Source organism: Brachyhypopomus gauderio, chromosome 17 (genome assembly GCF_052324685.1).
Source record: "Brachyhypopomus gauderio isolate BG-103 chromosome 17, BGAUD_0.2, whole genome shotgun sequence".
Lineage (NCBI taxonomy): Eukaryota > Metazoa > Chordata > Actinopteri > Gymnotiformes > Hypopomidae > Brachyhypopomus > Brachyhypopomus gauderio.
This window is the reverse complement of record NC_135227.1, coordinates 10,134,655-10,148,306: the sequence shown is the minus strand read 5'-3', so window position 1 is coordinate 10,148,306 and position 13,652 is coordinate 10,134,655. Positions and strand designations below refer to the sequence as shown.

At 42.0% G+C, this 13,652-nt stretch overlaps 1 protein-coding gene across 1 annotated transcript; it reads left to right on the top strand.

Annotated features, from left to right (window-relative positions):
• Positions 1 to 4,162: 4,162 nt before the first annotated feature.
• On the top strand, positions 4,163 to 6,899 carry arf6b (ADP-ribosylation factor 6b). Its single transcript, XM_076977662.1, has 2 exons — positions 4,163 to 4,355; positions 4,535 to 6,899. Exon 2 carries the CDS (start codon positions 5,318 to 5,320, stop codon positions 5,843 to 5,845), a length of 528 nt encoding a protein of 175 aa, XP_076833777.1. The 5' UTR covers positions 4,163 to 4,355; positions 4,535 to 5,317; the 3' UTR covers positions 5,846 to 6,899.
• Positions 6,900 to 13,652: the final 6,753 nt, after the last annotated feature.

The window sequence follows — 13,652 nt, the reverse complement described above, 5'->3', positions numbered from 1 at the left end:
AATGTGTGCTCTATGCTGATGTGGTAATTAAAAATACGTGAATAAATCGATAAGAATTGTAAAACATCTCTTTTGAACATCTCTTTTGAACATGTTTACATCCTGTCTGTTTCAGTGAAAGCTAAATTCAAGAAACAATTCCTGATTAAAAGTGTGATGAGCTTCAACATATTTGTTCACCACTAGGTACTAGAAAAACTGGGAAAACATGTGAATGAGGATAACACTGAACTTGATGCACTGAATCAGCCTAATGTAGAAAATACTTTTGCTTATTTATTCCATGATACTAGTAAGCTTAAGCCTCATAAACCAGTTATACGGGCTGCCACAAAAGAACCACTACCTCTCAAAGACAGGATAAAAGCTGAGCTACAAAGGTTACAGGTCCCAGACATAATTAAAAGGTAGAAGATCCTACAGAATGGATACACTCACTGGCCATAGTGGAGGAAAAATATGGCACATTAAGATTGTTTATGGACCCCAAAGAGCTGAACAAATGTGAACACTATCAGTTACCAAACAGAAGTGACATTTTAGTGACATAGAAGATGCAAAATACTTCTCTCACTTGGACTCTTCTGCAGGTTTGGGGCAGATTCCTTTAGATAAAGAGACTGTACATTTAACACTCCGTTTGGCGAGTATTCCTTCAGAAGATTGCATATTGGACTGGCTTCCTCACCTGAAGGGTTTCACAGAATGGTCAGACTGATCTTTGAAAATGTTAGTATCAAAGTGTACATAGATAACGTTCCCATTTGGGACACAACCATAGAGGCATGATCAGAGGCTTAAAATGCCATTCGACACCACTAGAGTTAACAGATTAAAACTGAATTAAAACTGACAATAGAAGGTGTTGACATGAAACTGCCATAGAAAACATGCCTACAACAAAAGGTTCTTAGGCGTGATAAATTACGCAGGCAGGTTCATACTTAATCCTGCTGATCATACAAGTCAGATGAGTGGAAATGAAACTGTAATCCTCAAAAGCAGTTTGATTAATTTAAAGGTTTAATCACAAACACCCCTATCTTAATTTGATGAGAAACGCCATACAGAAATTATGTTATTACAGCAATATGGCACTAGATGGCGCCCTGTGGCTTGTACCTCGAGCATGGACAGGTTCAGGATGCAATTATGATCAGATAAAGAAAAGCACTAACTCATGAATATGATGTGACAAATTACATGTATTTATTTGTGGTAGAAGTAGAAGCTGAAGAAACAAACCACAAGCCACTTGTGATGATTTAAAAAAGGGTCTAATCAATACTCCACCTAGAAAATGAAGGTTTATCCTTAGCATGCGAAAATATGACATAACGCTGAAAGTGAAACCAGGAAGAGTTGTTAGTGGGCGGAAGTACATGAGGTGTGTATTTCTTGTAGACTACTGATCTCACTCCCCTGGGTTGGCAATACTGGAAGAAACCACAGTAACTCAGGAGATAACACACATCGCACATCATGGTATTCTGGATGACAGACAAATGGACCTCAGTTCAAGTGTGAAGAATTTCAACATTTTGCCAAGTATTTTTGCCAAGGATCCAGGACAGAAGCAAAGGTATTCCAGAATGTAACTCTAGATCTTGTGCTGTTCAGACAACAGAAGGGATAACTTACAGGAGAAACCCTAGACATTTGTTAAAAGTACGTTAATGAGACAGAATCAGAAAAAGGAGAACACAGGTGAAACATTCTGAAGTTCATATTCCAGTAGTACCTGTAACAGAAAGCAAAGGTCAGACAGAGATGGTAACAGAACTCAGGAGGTTGGGTAGAACCATTAACCCACCTCAGAGACTAATGGAACCAGTGTAAATAGTAATCATGTACAGATTGTAATGCCAAACAAAATAGCATTGATGACATGGAATGCTTATGTATCTAAGTGTATTGTTACTATAATGCACATCACCATGTAGCTGAATTTGTTTACCGACTGTTGGAAATGTCACAATTTGTTTGTTTCATATGTGAGACATTTATCTTATCCGGAGGGTTGCCAAGAGAGATTGTTGCAGCATTATTGTCAATGGTGATCTGCACTGCACAGTCACAAACCCCTTGAACAGAACTTAAGAATTTAGAATTCTTTGCTACAAATCTTGCTCGCTTATTAGATAAATATAAAACACAACAGATCTCTTTTTAGGTATTTGGTAAAGATTTATCAGGATATACTGGTCTTATATATTTATCAGGATATACTGGTCTTCAGATTCATTATGTTTCCTTATTTCTTTTAGATCAGTTTTCAGCAGAGGGCCAGCATCAGACAGCCAATCTAATATAACAATATAACACAGAAAGAATATTTACAAAATTAACTTACAATAGTAATTGATATACAAAATTAATTCAATTGAATTATTGATCAATATGCTGAGTCATTTTGCATCTGATAAAATGTGCTTAATATAAAATCTTAGATACATTTAATAAAAAAAAATGTTTTGTTGTTTGAGTGTATACTATTGTCAATAAAGAAAAATGTCTTCAACTATTTAGTTGTGTAGTAATTTCAAAGACTATGAAAAAATATCTGATAATGTCTTAGCCTACTTCTTGTATTAACATTTTATCAAGGACTGCCTTAAATCAGGCCTCTTAGCCATAGCTTACCAAAATCCAGATACTAACCTCAAGCGTTTTTAAGCTGAAATAATTTTCATAGATTTACAGATCTGGTTAATTGTGCATAATGAAAGGTAGCATGTTAAAATGAGAGGATGAAGAAGCTCTAGTGTGTTCAAATGTAATAGGACTGTGCACAAATGCTGCCCTTTAAACACAATATCTGGTCATCTGAACTCTGAAATTATCCTAAAATTAAATATTTACTACTGCCATTGCATCTTCTTTCAGATCAGTAGCATTTTAATCAGTAATGGACTTCATTAATACTTAGTTTCTTTAATAATTAGGCAATTTCAAGTCATTATGAGTAAGACTATCATGTGACAGTGAGTACCTGAATTGATTCCTCCAACACCTCTCCTCTCAATCCTCTGAGTGGGAATACAACACAGGACATCACTTGAATTTACACATTGTAAGACATTAAAAAGCACTTCCCAGTCACACTCTGGACTGCTATGAGGTGGGATTTGGACAAAGACTCCCTGGCGAACATGAATATATATCATTTGGAACATTTGTTTAAAGCATGCTCACTTGTGAGGCTGTTCAGAATGTTCTGGAACAAATTCTGATCTCTGCAACATGGTTCACTAGCTGAACTCCCATGGTCTGTAAACAAAGTTATTAAGAACAAAGACAGAACAGAGAAGCAACATGTTTCAAGTGGTAGTGGGTTTGACTGCTATCAAAATCCAACACAGACTTTTCCTTCACAGCATGGAGCTGGAGGCCACTTCCAGTCAGCAGGAGATGGACACCCAGCAAAGATCCTTTCTTAAAACACTTGGCAGGATTTCTCTTTCTCTAAACTTAACCCTAACCCTAACCCTAACCCTCAGGATGCAGTAGTGGCCAAATGCTGTACATGACTGTACTTCCTGCTGTCAAGGAGGCCCCCACTATCAGTGAACGATTGAATAGCCCTAGGGTGGTCAAAGAGGCATGTTTGGATCTAAACATGAAGGGATGCACTGAATCCACCAATCAACAGCTTTTGTGGGGTTTACAGCACACTAAAGCAGCCAGCAGATGAACCACGGGGGCATTTGAGAGCCAACCAACATAGGCTACATTTACATCTTCTGCTATAAAACTCAGGCATGCAGCTAGAATACAAACAATGCTCTATTTTGGTAAATAGGACCCTGATGTGAAGTATATGGTGATAGATACGTGATGCTGTAGGACCCTGGTGTGAAGTATGATGATATATATGATGTTGTAGGATGCTGATGTCAAGTATGATGGTACATGTGAGATATTCTAAGACCCTAGCGTGTAATGTGTCAAAAAAGGTTTAGCCTTGGAATTTTTTTTACTAATATTATTATGTTACAGTGCAGAAAGAAAATGTGTGTAATTCGTTTATGTGTGTTTATTCGTGTTAACTGGAAATTGGTTTCACATTGTCTGACTTAATGCCAGAGCATTTTGTTTAGCATTATTTGAAAGCGTTTAGAACCAGAGGCAGTTGTAAAAGGCACCGTTTCGTGCTGACCAGTAGAGGTAGGTGTTGCCGTTTTCGATAGAGGCACTGCGCATTCAGAAGTGGGTGTGGCCGCGGCGTTGGGAGGAAGTAGCGGCCGAGTTTCGTCCACACCTTTTCCGGTTTTTCATTCGGCGCTAGAGTGTCGGCTGCTCGGTGGGTTCAGCCCAGGTGTAACCGCTAACTAGAGAATGGTGACCCTCCAAAGGTAATTTAAAGATGATTTATTGCCCTGAAATTAGTGAATAGAGAGCGCTTTAGTGTTTTCGGTTTGTCCTGTTGAATTTTGGTGCGGTTTGTTAACGTTAAGACGAGCTGCTCGCCGAGTTAGCTTAGCTGCTAGCTGGCTGAGTTGTGCTGTGTGTCTGAAGCTCTCTTGTTTCTCAGGAGGACGTCGGGAGGCTGCCGCACAAAGGACGTTTAAAATCGATGCGCTTCGACTTTGGGTGTCGGTGATAACAGCGGGCTTATTGTGGTCCAAAGAGATAAAATAAGCCTTCGTTGTCGGGCATTCAAAGTATTTCCAGGCGCTACGGCGTGAAAAAGGACGAGAAAGAGCCCCGGAGAGAGACGTTGAGACGCAGAGAGGAAGTCCGAGGCGCCGCAGGCCTCACTGGGATCCCCACACTGACCGTCTGACAGCGCGACGGAGCTGGGCGAAGCGATTATTGCGATTCAGTCGTAAAAACCGTCTTTTAAAATCTTAATTACCTCGAGTCAGGATTACTGTGTGCTACTGCTATCGCGGTTAGTGCAAAAGCAACTGGTTTAAACTCCTCTGACTCGCCCATTGGAAATTACGGTGCTCAGAAGTTTTGCCATATCAAGCCAACACTGGACTGTTCAGTTACCTAAAATATCGTTTGCTGCTGTAACTATTTATTACTATACCATCTGAAAGGTTTATGCCCACATTTGCAGTGGTTAAGCTTTTAAAACCCCGAAAAGGGCAAAGCACAGTAATATTTGTTCAGGTGAGCGCATGTTAGGGTATACCGCTCCCCAGGGACTGAGTTCATAGTTCATGGTGATTGACTATCCAGTTTGGAAAGTGACTGCTCTGATTTGAGAAAGTTTAATCAGCAAAAGTAGCTTTTTCTCTCTCAAAACTTCAGGTGACGTGCTACCTTTTTGCGTGAGGAAAGGACATATTTATGAACTATTTAAAAGATGGGGAAAATGTTGTCAAAGATATTTGGTAACAAGGAGATGAGGATACTGATGCTTGGACTCGATGCTGCCGGAAAGACCACAATTCTTTATAAACTGAAACTGGGTCAGTCTGTGACTACAATACCTACAGTGGGCTTCAACGTGGAGACAGTCACCTATAAAAATGTCAAATTCAACGTGTGGGACGTTGGCGGACAGGACAAGATACGTCCCCTGTGGCGGCATTACTACACAGGCACGCAAGGGTTAATTTTCGTGGTGGATTGTGCCGACAGGGACCGTATAGACGAGGCGAGGCAGGAACTCCACCGTATCATCAATGACCGCGAGATGCGTGATGCCATCATTCTGATTTTTGCAAACAAGCAAGATCTACCAGACGCCATGAAGCCACACGAAATCCAGGAGAAACTGGGACTGACGCGTATCAGAGATAGGAATTGGTATGTGCAGCCTTCGTGTGCTACCACTGGGGATGGACTGTACGAGGGCTTAACATGGCTAACTTCAAATTACAAATCTTAATGACCAGTTGATTGGCACTGACTGTTTTAGTTAGAAACAAACAAATAAACCTGAGGAAAAAAAATTACAGTATCTCTGATCATGCTCAACTCTTTGAATTATATTTTCATTTATTTTTGATTGTTGAAATGACATTTATAACTAATAATTTATCTCTTGAATAAGAATGGATTTTGCTTGCTTTTAGTTTACTATGTTTTGTGGCATAAGTGCCACCCTACATAATTGACTTTTGCGTGACATGGAAGACCATTCCTGGACTTAATCTAAAGTCAGATTCTATTTTTTCTGAATAATGTCAGGTTTTGTATGATTTGTTTCTCTTTTTTGGTTAAAGCCTGATCTCTCAGCTGTCTGTGTTTTTGTAGTTTGTGTGAAAAATGCAGGATCTGATGCCTGTTGAATAGCCCATCATTAAGACATAATGAGACATTTTATCCTGAGATGTTTTGGAACTGCCCCAGCGTCAATAGTCAATGACGGTTTTACTGGGAACATTGTAGCAAACATTAGCTAGCATGACAGGTGAAACTACCATTGTCATGATGTCACTGGCATCAAGTTAACCTGTAAATGAGTCAGTAAGCTATATGGGACAGTAAGCTATATACAGAAGTGTTAGACTCTGAAAGAGCACACGCATTCACAAACCATTAACAAATTGACACCACGCTGTCAAAAGCTTCAAAATCCAATACTGGGTTGTTTTTGCTGTTTTGCCATGGAGCCCCAAAGATGCGTGGAATATAAAAGTAGTCTGATGGCTCTGAGCAGCGGAATGCTTTTGTAATCCCTAAAGTCCTTTTTCTACAGTTCAGGCTGATTTCACTCCACCAGACTGTCGTTCACTTGCAGTCCTGTGTCTCCAAAACGTGGCACTGTTTCCCTCTTGCTTTTTCAGTGTAGCGCTAACATCAGAGTGGACTGAATTTGCCATTCAAATGGAGAGAACTCTTTCATATCACTCAGTTTCACTGCTTTACTCATTTCAAAAACATGTACAGAAACTAATTGTAATTGTAACATCCAATTAAACTTAGTCATTTTAAAGGTTTTACTCTTGTTTCAATCTGTTTGCAAGATGTCCTGAATGCCTTATGTTGCATGAACGTAAACTCTTAACCAAGCTGCATGTGGACGGGGGGGGGGGGGGGGGGGGGGGGGGGGGGTTTCCATAGTTATTGAAGAGCAAAAAAAAAAGGTTTCGGTGAGCAAATTTGTTAGTCTGCATTTCTATTTATGCTCTAGCTGATGTTCTAGCCTAGCTGATCAGAGCCATAGTTCAACTCCCTGATGTATGGTGATCGTTTGACTCCGTTTCATGTATGATTCAGATTGTCATCGACTCTTGTTTGCAGAGTGTTTCATGAAGTGAGACACTTCTAAGAACTTTGGAATCCATGATGGCTGGAATGTTGCAGAAAAAAATGCGAGTTGAGTTTAATGTTTGACTACATCATGGATGCAGCTGTGTGGACATAACTTTCAGGACACGCCCACTTCCAGAGCAGACTGGTCTTCACTACTTTCTCTGCTAGTGTCCTATGTGGCTTGTGTGACTGTTATTACGACGGTGACATTTAGGATGTACTCCGTATACCCTGTAGGTCAGCAAGGCCAGGGAGCTTGTTTACGTCTGCTGTTGGGTCTTCGGAGTGGCATCTAAGCACCCCCCCCCCCCCCTTTATAGTCCTCTCTGAAAACAGGATGCGTCCCTCTTAGTCTCCAGTGGCAGCGCAGCTGCTAAAGCGATTCACGCAGAGCGCCGAAGGCACCGGTGTACGGCACGAACGCTCCAAACACTGCTGACACAGCTGCTAATAACAAGTGTTGTTCTCTGTTGTGCTGAACGCCGTGCAGAATGGATGGTGCGCCGGTCAGGCCCCACTTCCTCCACCCAAGATAAGGGAGGAGTACCATGTGAATAACGTTTGACTGCGCTGTTGATGACTTGCTGATAGTATTGTTTGACCTAATTGATATAAAACTCAGGTTGTTTAGAAGACTCGTGTAAGTGTATGAGATAGACGGAGTGAAATGTGTGTATGTTCTTTTATCACATCACAAATGTAGTGTTTACATTGGCATAACTGATTTGAAGAGCACCGGGGACTAGGTATGGACTAGGTTTGGTATTCAGTTCAGCTGCCCCTCAAACGAGTTGACCTTTTGATAAATGAAAGCTTCCTAATGGTGGTTATGGAAGCCGCATGCAGTCACAGAAATTACTCTTGAATCTGTCCAAATTGCTGTGTGGTATTCTAAATGGGAAGCATAGTAAAGATTTCCTTATCAAGGACCAGCCTTGTGAGTTAGAACATCCACAACCTTGTAGGTCTTTGGGAAGCAAAAGTCCAGTCTAGAGTTCTTTTTCTATGTAGACACGTGGTTCTTTTAGGCCTGTTCATTTGATTTGAGTGAATGTGTGACTAGCTGTGGAGAGCTGTGCGTCTGCATGGTTAGCATTAGCACCAGCGCTACATTCTTTCCCCAGCTGGAGCATGAGGTTGGCTGTCCTGCGGAAATGTGACAAAGACTTTCCACACAGCTCCACACACATCTGAGAGTTTCACTTCCACACCAGACTCTGAACTGAGCTCTTGCAATCTTGTATGATTGTCACACCTCGTCCCCTTCCGGACATTAGTGGAGATAATTTCAGAAGAGACACTTTTATATGTGTGTGGGGTGTTATTTATTTATTTAGTTAACATTGACATTAAAACATTGCTCAGTGCTGCATCTGCAGGGTTGGACTTGAGCAGTCATGAGGTAAGCAGGAGGGTTTGGGTGTGGGTGCTGTGTCTCCGACCCAGTGGAGGATGTGGTCACCGTGGTCAGGCCTTAGCCATGCATGTATGTAGTGAGCTCATTTCACAGTGATGATGAACCAATGATTTCTCTATATATAGGATGTTCTACTGCCCATTTGGTTTGTAAGATGTACCCACACTGAAAATATATGGCCTATTCCCACGTCTCTGAGACCATAAAACTGAAGAGCTATGCTGAACCTGCTGAATTATCTTTAGTTTTTGTTTAGTTTGTTTTGATAATACAGTAGATGGCATCACGGAGGCAGGACTAGAGTAATGAGTTTACACTTGTTTGGGGAGGAGTAGAGGAATTCATCAGCTCTTGCAGACGTGTGCTGTTCAGACCAGCCTCTGGAGGAGTGTTTCAGCACGGGGCAGGTTCTCTAGAGCAGTTCTTAAGCACTTCCATTAAAGCCAATTAAATTCAACAACAGAGGTGTTCACTCCCACGGAGCAGGGCACAGCGCCACCTTGTTGGACTGGTGGATTATCCTATGTTTATAGCAACCAGTATTTGTTAGATCTCCCAGTTTTCCCTCAGGGAGTGTTTCTGCAAAGGCAACCCAGTTAAAGGACAGCAAAGCACAGGGACGTGACACCATCTTACACTCACACTGCTCTCTTGGATGACAGTCAATAGAACCATTGGCTTGACTTAGTTCTCATTAATTGCGCAAGTAGATTAGTGTGTGTGTGTGTGCGTCTGTGGCGCTCCTATTAAATACCCAGCAGCTAGCTCACATCAGTCAGAGGCGTGGAACATCTGTGTCATTTTGGCCCTGTGTTGCATCATGCTGGTTTCTGTTGGACAGGTTTGGTTGCATAAAGGATTCTACTTTACACAACGATTGTAGAAAACCACTGTGATTTTTGTGATTGTCGTTCCAACTAAGGCAAAAGTTGGTGTTCGGTAACGGTTTGTTTGTAATGTATTACATTCCTACAGCTGACCTTGGTGCTCAGATACAGACATTCTCAGATAACACTGAAACAGGAGGGGACAACAGTGGAAAAAGAGAAAAAAAGGTTAAAGGTCGATGTATGAACACAAGGAAAAATGTACTGTCATAGTGAAACACTGCATTATGCAAATGAAAAATGGAATTATTGGTTAATATCATAATCATTTGTTTATACATAAAAGAACAAAGCTCCAAACACATTCAGATCCACCCTCCTGTCTCTCACTCACCCCTCCCTTACACGCACATTTGAGCATTTTCTTCATTTAATACCCTTGCACTGCAATTGGAAGGAATGCTGTGTGGAAAAGCATTCCTCTGGGAATGTCTGGAATTATGATGCTGGATATCCTGAGGAGGGGGAACATAAGAGGGAAGAGAATGGTGGGGGTGGGGGATGTTTGACGTTTCAGCGTTGAAAATATGATGGACAGGCTTTAACCAATAGGATTTGTTTCAGGTGATTCCTGAATGGATCACTAAGGCAACGAGGAAGTGCTGATTCAACACATTCTTTTCCCCATTCTACATGTAATATATTATAGTGCAACAAAACCTAGCTAATACTAACACTACTAAACCTTAATGACAGCTTTTGATAATTGTACTCACATACTTCCGTGTTCTCTACTGAGTGCTGATAATCCCAACTGCCTTTCTTCTGACAAGCATTTTAATCTGCCTGCATCTCACTTGTTATATGCACTGGGTAGGGCTTTGAACCTGCAGTTTTGTGAGATTATTCACACTGCCTAAACGGCTGTAACTGTGGGTACAATGTGAGCCCACCCATCCCTCTGATCAAAGCTGTGCAGGGTGGGTTCACTGCCTGACCTGTTGTAACGGGAGCTTCTGCTCCCGCTGACTGAGCCTGAGACATCGGCCCTGCCGCTCTCGGGGAGAGGAGGTGTCGTCCTGAGTAAAACACGTTTGGCTAAACCAGTCCCAGGTGCAGTGGTCCACTATCTCCCTACTCCTCATGCCAGGTCGCCTGACTGAGCTGCCCCTCTGTTCAGTAATACAAGTGTGTACATGTGAGGAAGAATAGTACGTGCTTCTGTATGGATGTGTCACACAGACCTCCCCCTCGTGTGCTCACTAACCCCCACATAACCCCTTCCACAGTATATGCTCACTAACCCCCACATAACCCCTTCCCCCCCATGTGCTCACTAACCCCCACATAACCCCTTCCCCCCCATGTGCTCACTAACCCCCACATAACCCCTTCCACAGCATGTGCTCACTAACCCCCACATAACCCCTTCCCCCCCATGTGCTCACTAACCCCCACATAACCCCTTCCACAGCATGTGCTCACTAACACCCCCATAACCCCTTTCCCCCCATATGCTCACTAACCCCCACATAACCCCTTCCCCCCCATGTGCTCACTAACCCCCACATAACCCCTTCCACAGTATATGCTCACTAACCCCCACATAACCCCTTCCACAGTATATGCTCACTAACCCCCACATAACCCCTTCCCCCCCATGTGCTCACTAACCCCACATAACACCCTCCCCAGTGTGTTCCCAATAGCCCCCATTTTACCCCATTCTCAATGTCCTCACTAACCTCAGACCCATTAGCCTCATTGGTTGTCCTTTGATGAGATCTCGGTGAATTGTGTTGGTGAAAATGTTTTCAACTTCAGAGTTGTTTTTATGGCACGGCAGATGTTTAAAACGAGACACACAGCTAAATACCTTCCGTCCTCCTCAGTGAGAAGAGGACGGAAGCTCCTGCATTCTTGCGTCTAATGGATTTATGTTGGTAAGAGGTATCTTCAGCGCTTCACTCATAGTCCTTCTCTGCACATAAACACAACATGCCATTGCTTTTGATTTGACACAGGAAGTGGTTTATAGTTAGCTGTCTTCCTGTTGTGGTTCAGAAGCTTGAATGGAGCCATCTGTGTTCATTGAGACCCAGCAGCAGGCAGCAATGGCATCGGCCTGTTCACTGCTACTCAGGAGATGATTCCAGGCTCCAGCAAAAATGAAGTCTGGATCACTTGCACGGAGTATAAGCAACAAACAGTGATAAAAACCCAAGAAATAGCAACAGTTTCAGAAATGTACATAGAAATTTCTAGGATGGAGAATTGCCACAAGGAGTTGGAAAGGATTTCTATGGTGTTCAATACCAAACGGTGTGTGAGAGTGGGTACATGTGGGTATATTTCAAAATTATTAATTCTGTGCCAGCCACTGCATCACTCGTAAAAATGTACATTTGGTCTGCAGAGGGAAGGTCCTGTTTTCTACTCGTTATTTGCACTAGTGGAAGCATTCTGTCTCTCTTTATTTTTCTCTGTGTGCGCGCAAACGGAACAAGAGCTGGTTTATATTTGCTGTACAATGCCAATAGCCTTCTGCAAAGAGCTCAGTTAGAACAGCTGCAGCAGACAGTGAGGGAGGTGAAAGGGAAGAGGAGATCAGGGAGTGAGTGAGAGAGGGGAGAGAGAGAGAAAGAGAGGGGAGGAGAGAGAGTAAGAGACACAGAAAGGGGAGGGGAGCTTGGTTCCAGTGTGCAAAGGGAGAGAAATATGACTGGGATCAGTTGTCTTTAATATAAAATAAGCAAGAAAAGTAAGCAAAGTCATCTCACTGTTGCCCAGTACTGTGAATGAAACAGAAACTATAGACCAATGAAAGCTTGTTCTAATTCTGCATGCTGGATGGATTTGAGTCATTTGTTTAACTAATCTGTTAAACAAATCCTGGACTTTTATATAACACGTTTAGTTTTATATGTCAACAAAAAAGGCAGCTACCCATACCTTTCTGAGGTATGATATCTACCTCTTATTGGCCAAGGGTGAATAAGGGTGTTCATTACTAAAAAATGTTTCAAAATATATGAAAGATAAAGGATAGTACTTTCAAGTTCAAAGATCTACCATTCTTCCTATTACAGACGGCAGTTTCCAGTGCATTTGAGGATCAATTAAATCCACCAACTACAAGTAAATTAAAAACTGAGTTTAGAGAAATTACTGTTAGAATAGATGATAGTTTGTGGCTTAAATGCCAATGTGATCTTTGCCATGGTTTGAGGAGAACAAGCTTACACACATCATGGCTAGTACAACCTGAGTCACCATCAGTCTGAGTCACACATCACTTTTCTAGCCATTTCATGTCACGACTGTGTAAGGCTGAAAACTTGCCCAAGGTCAAACCATTGATAAACATATACACCCAACTCTGCATCAACATCAGTGAGTCAGGTAAAGGCAAACTCCTGCCCCACTGGGTGTGTGTGGACAGAAACACATTCACAGTGTACTGAAATACACGTACTACATCAGGGGGGGTCTTCTAGAGAGAAAGACCACACTCAACTGCAGGCTATAATAATAATAATCTAATTAAGAATAATAATGTAAAATTACATTCTTGTAACATTCCTGGTACATACATGATACACTCCTGTTTGCACATTCATTTCTGGCAGAGTTATGTTCCTCCCAGTGTAATTTAGGTCTATGACTCTTGTCTACTCACAAGCAAATACATGGGGTCAGCCAGGTTGAAATGCTGTTAAGATTTCTAAAGAGTGTCTACTTTTGACTGGTAGCCTATTTTAATCACCCAATTCTCATTTCTATTCTGGAGACTGTTTTAAATCGGGAGTGTGATGAGGCTGGCTTTTTCTGGAACATTCTTTCCAAGCTGAACAATAGTTCCTCTGTGCCTGGGCTCAGAGCTGAAGGCAGCTGATCCAGGACCTGTGGGGCCACAGTGGTCATAATAGATATGCCGTGTGTGTGTGATGCAGGCTGGATCCCAGACCAGTCTATAACCAGCTAGCAATTCTTACTGCAAACAGGCAATAGTGAGGCAGCATTGCAATAGATAGAATAGATTGAAGATAGACTTCCTCAGCGTGTGGGACTCTGGTAAGATTACCAGTGGTGTAGAGATAGAAATCATCAGTGTGTCAGACTCAGGTAAGATTATCAGTAGTGCAGAGGTAGACTTCCTCAGCGTATGGGACTCTGGTGAGTAAACACGGACT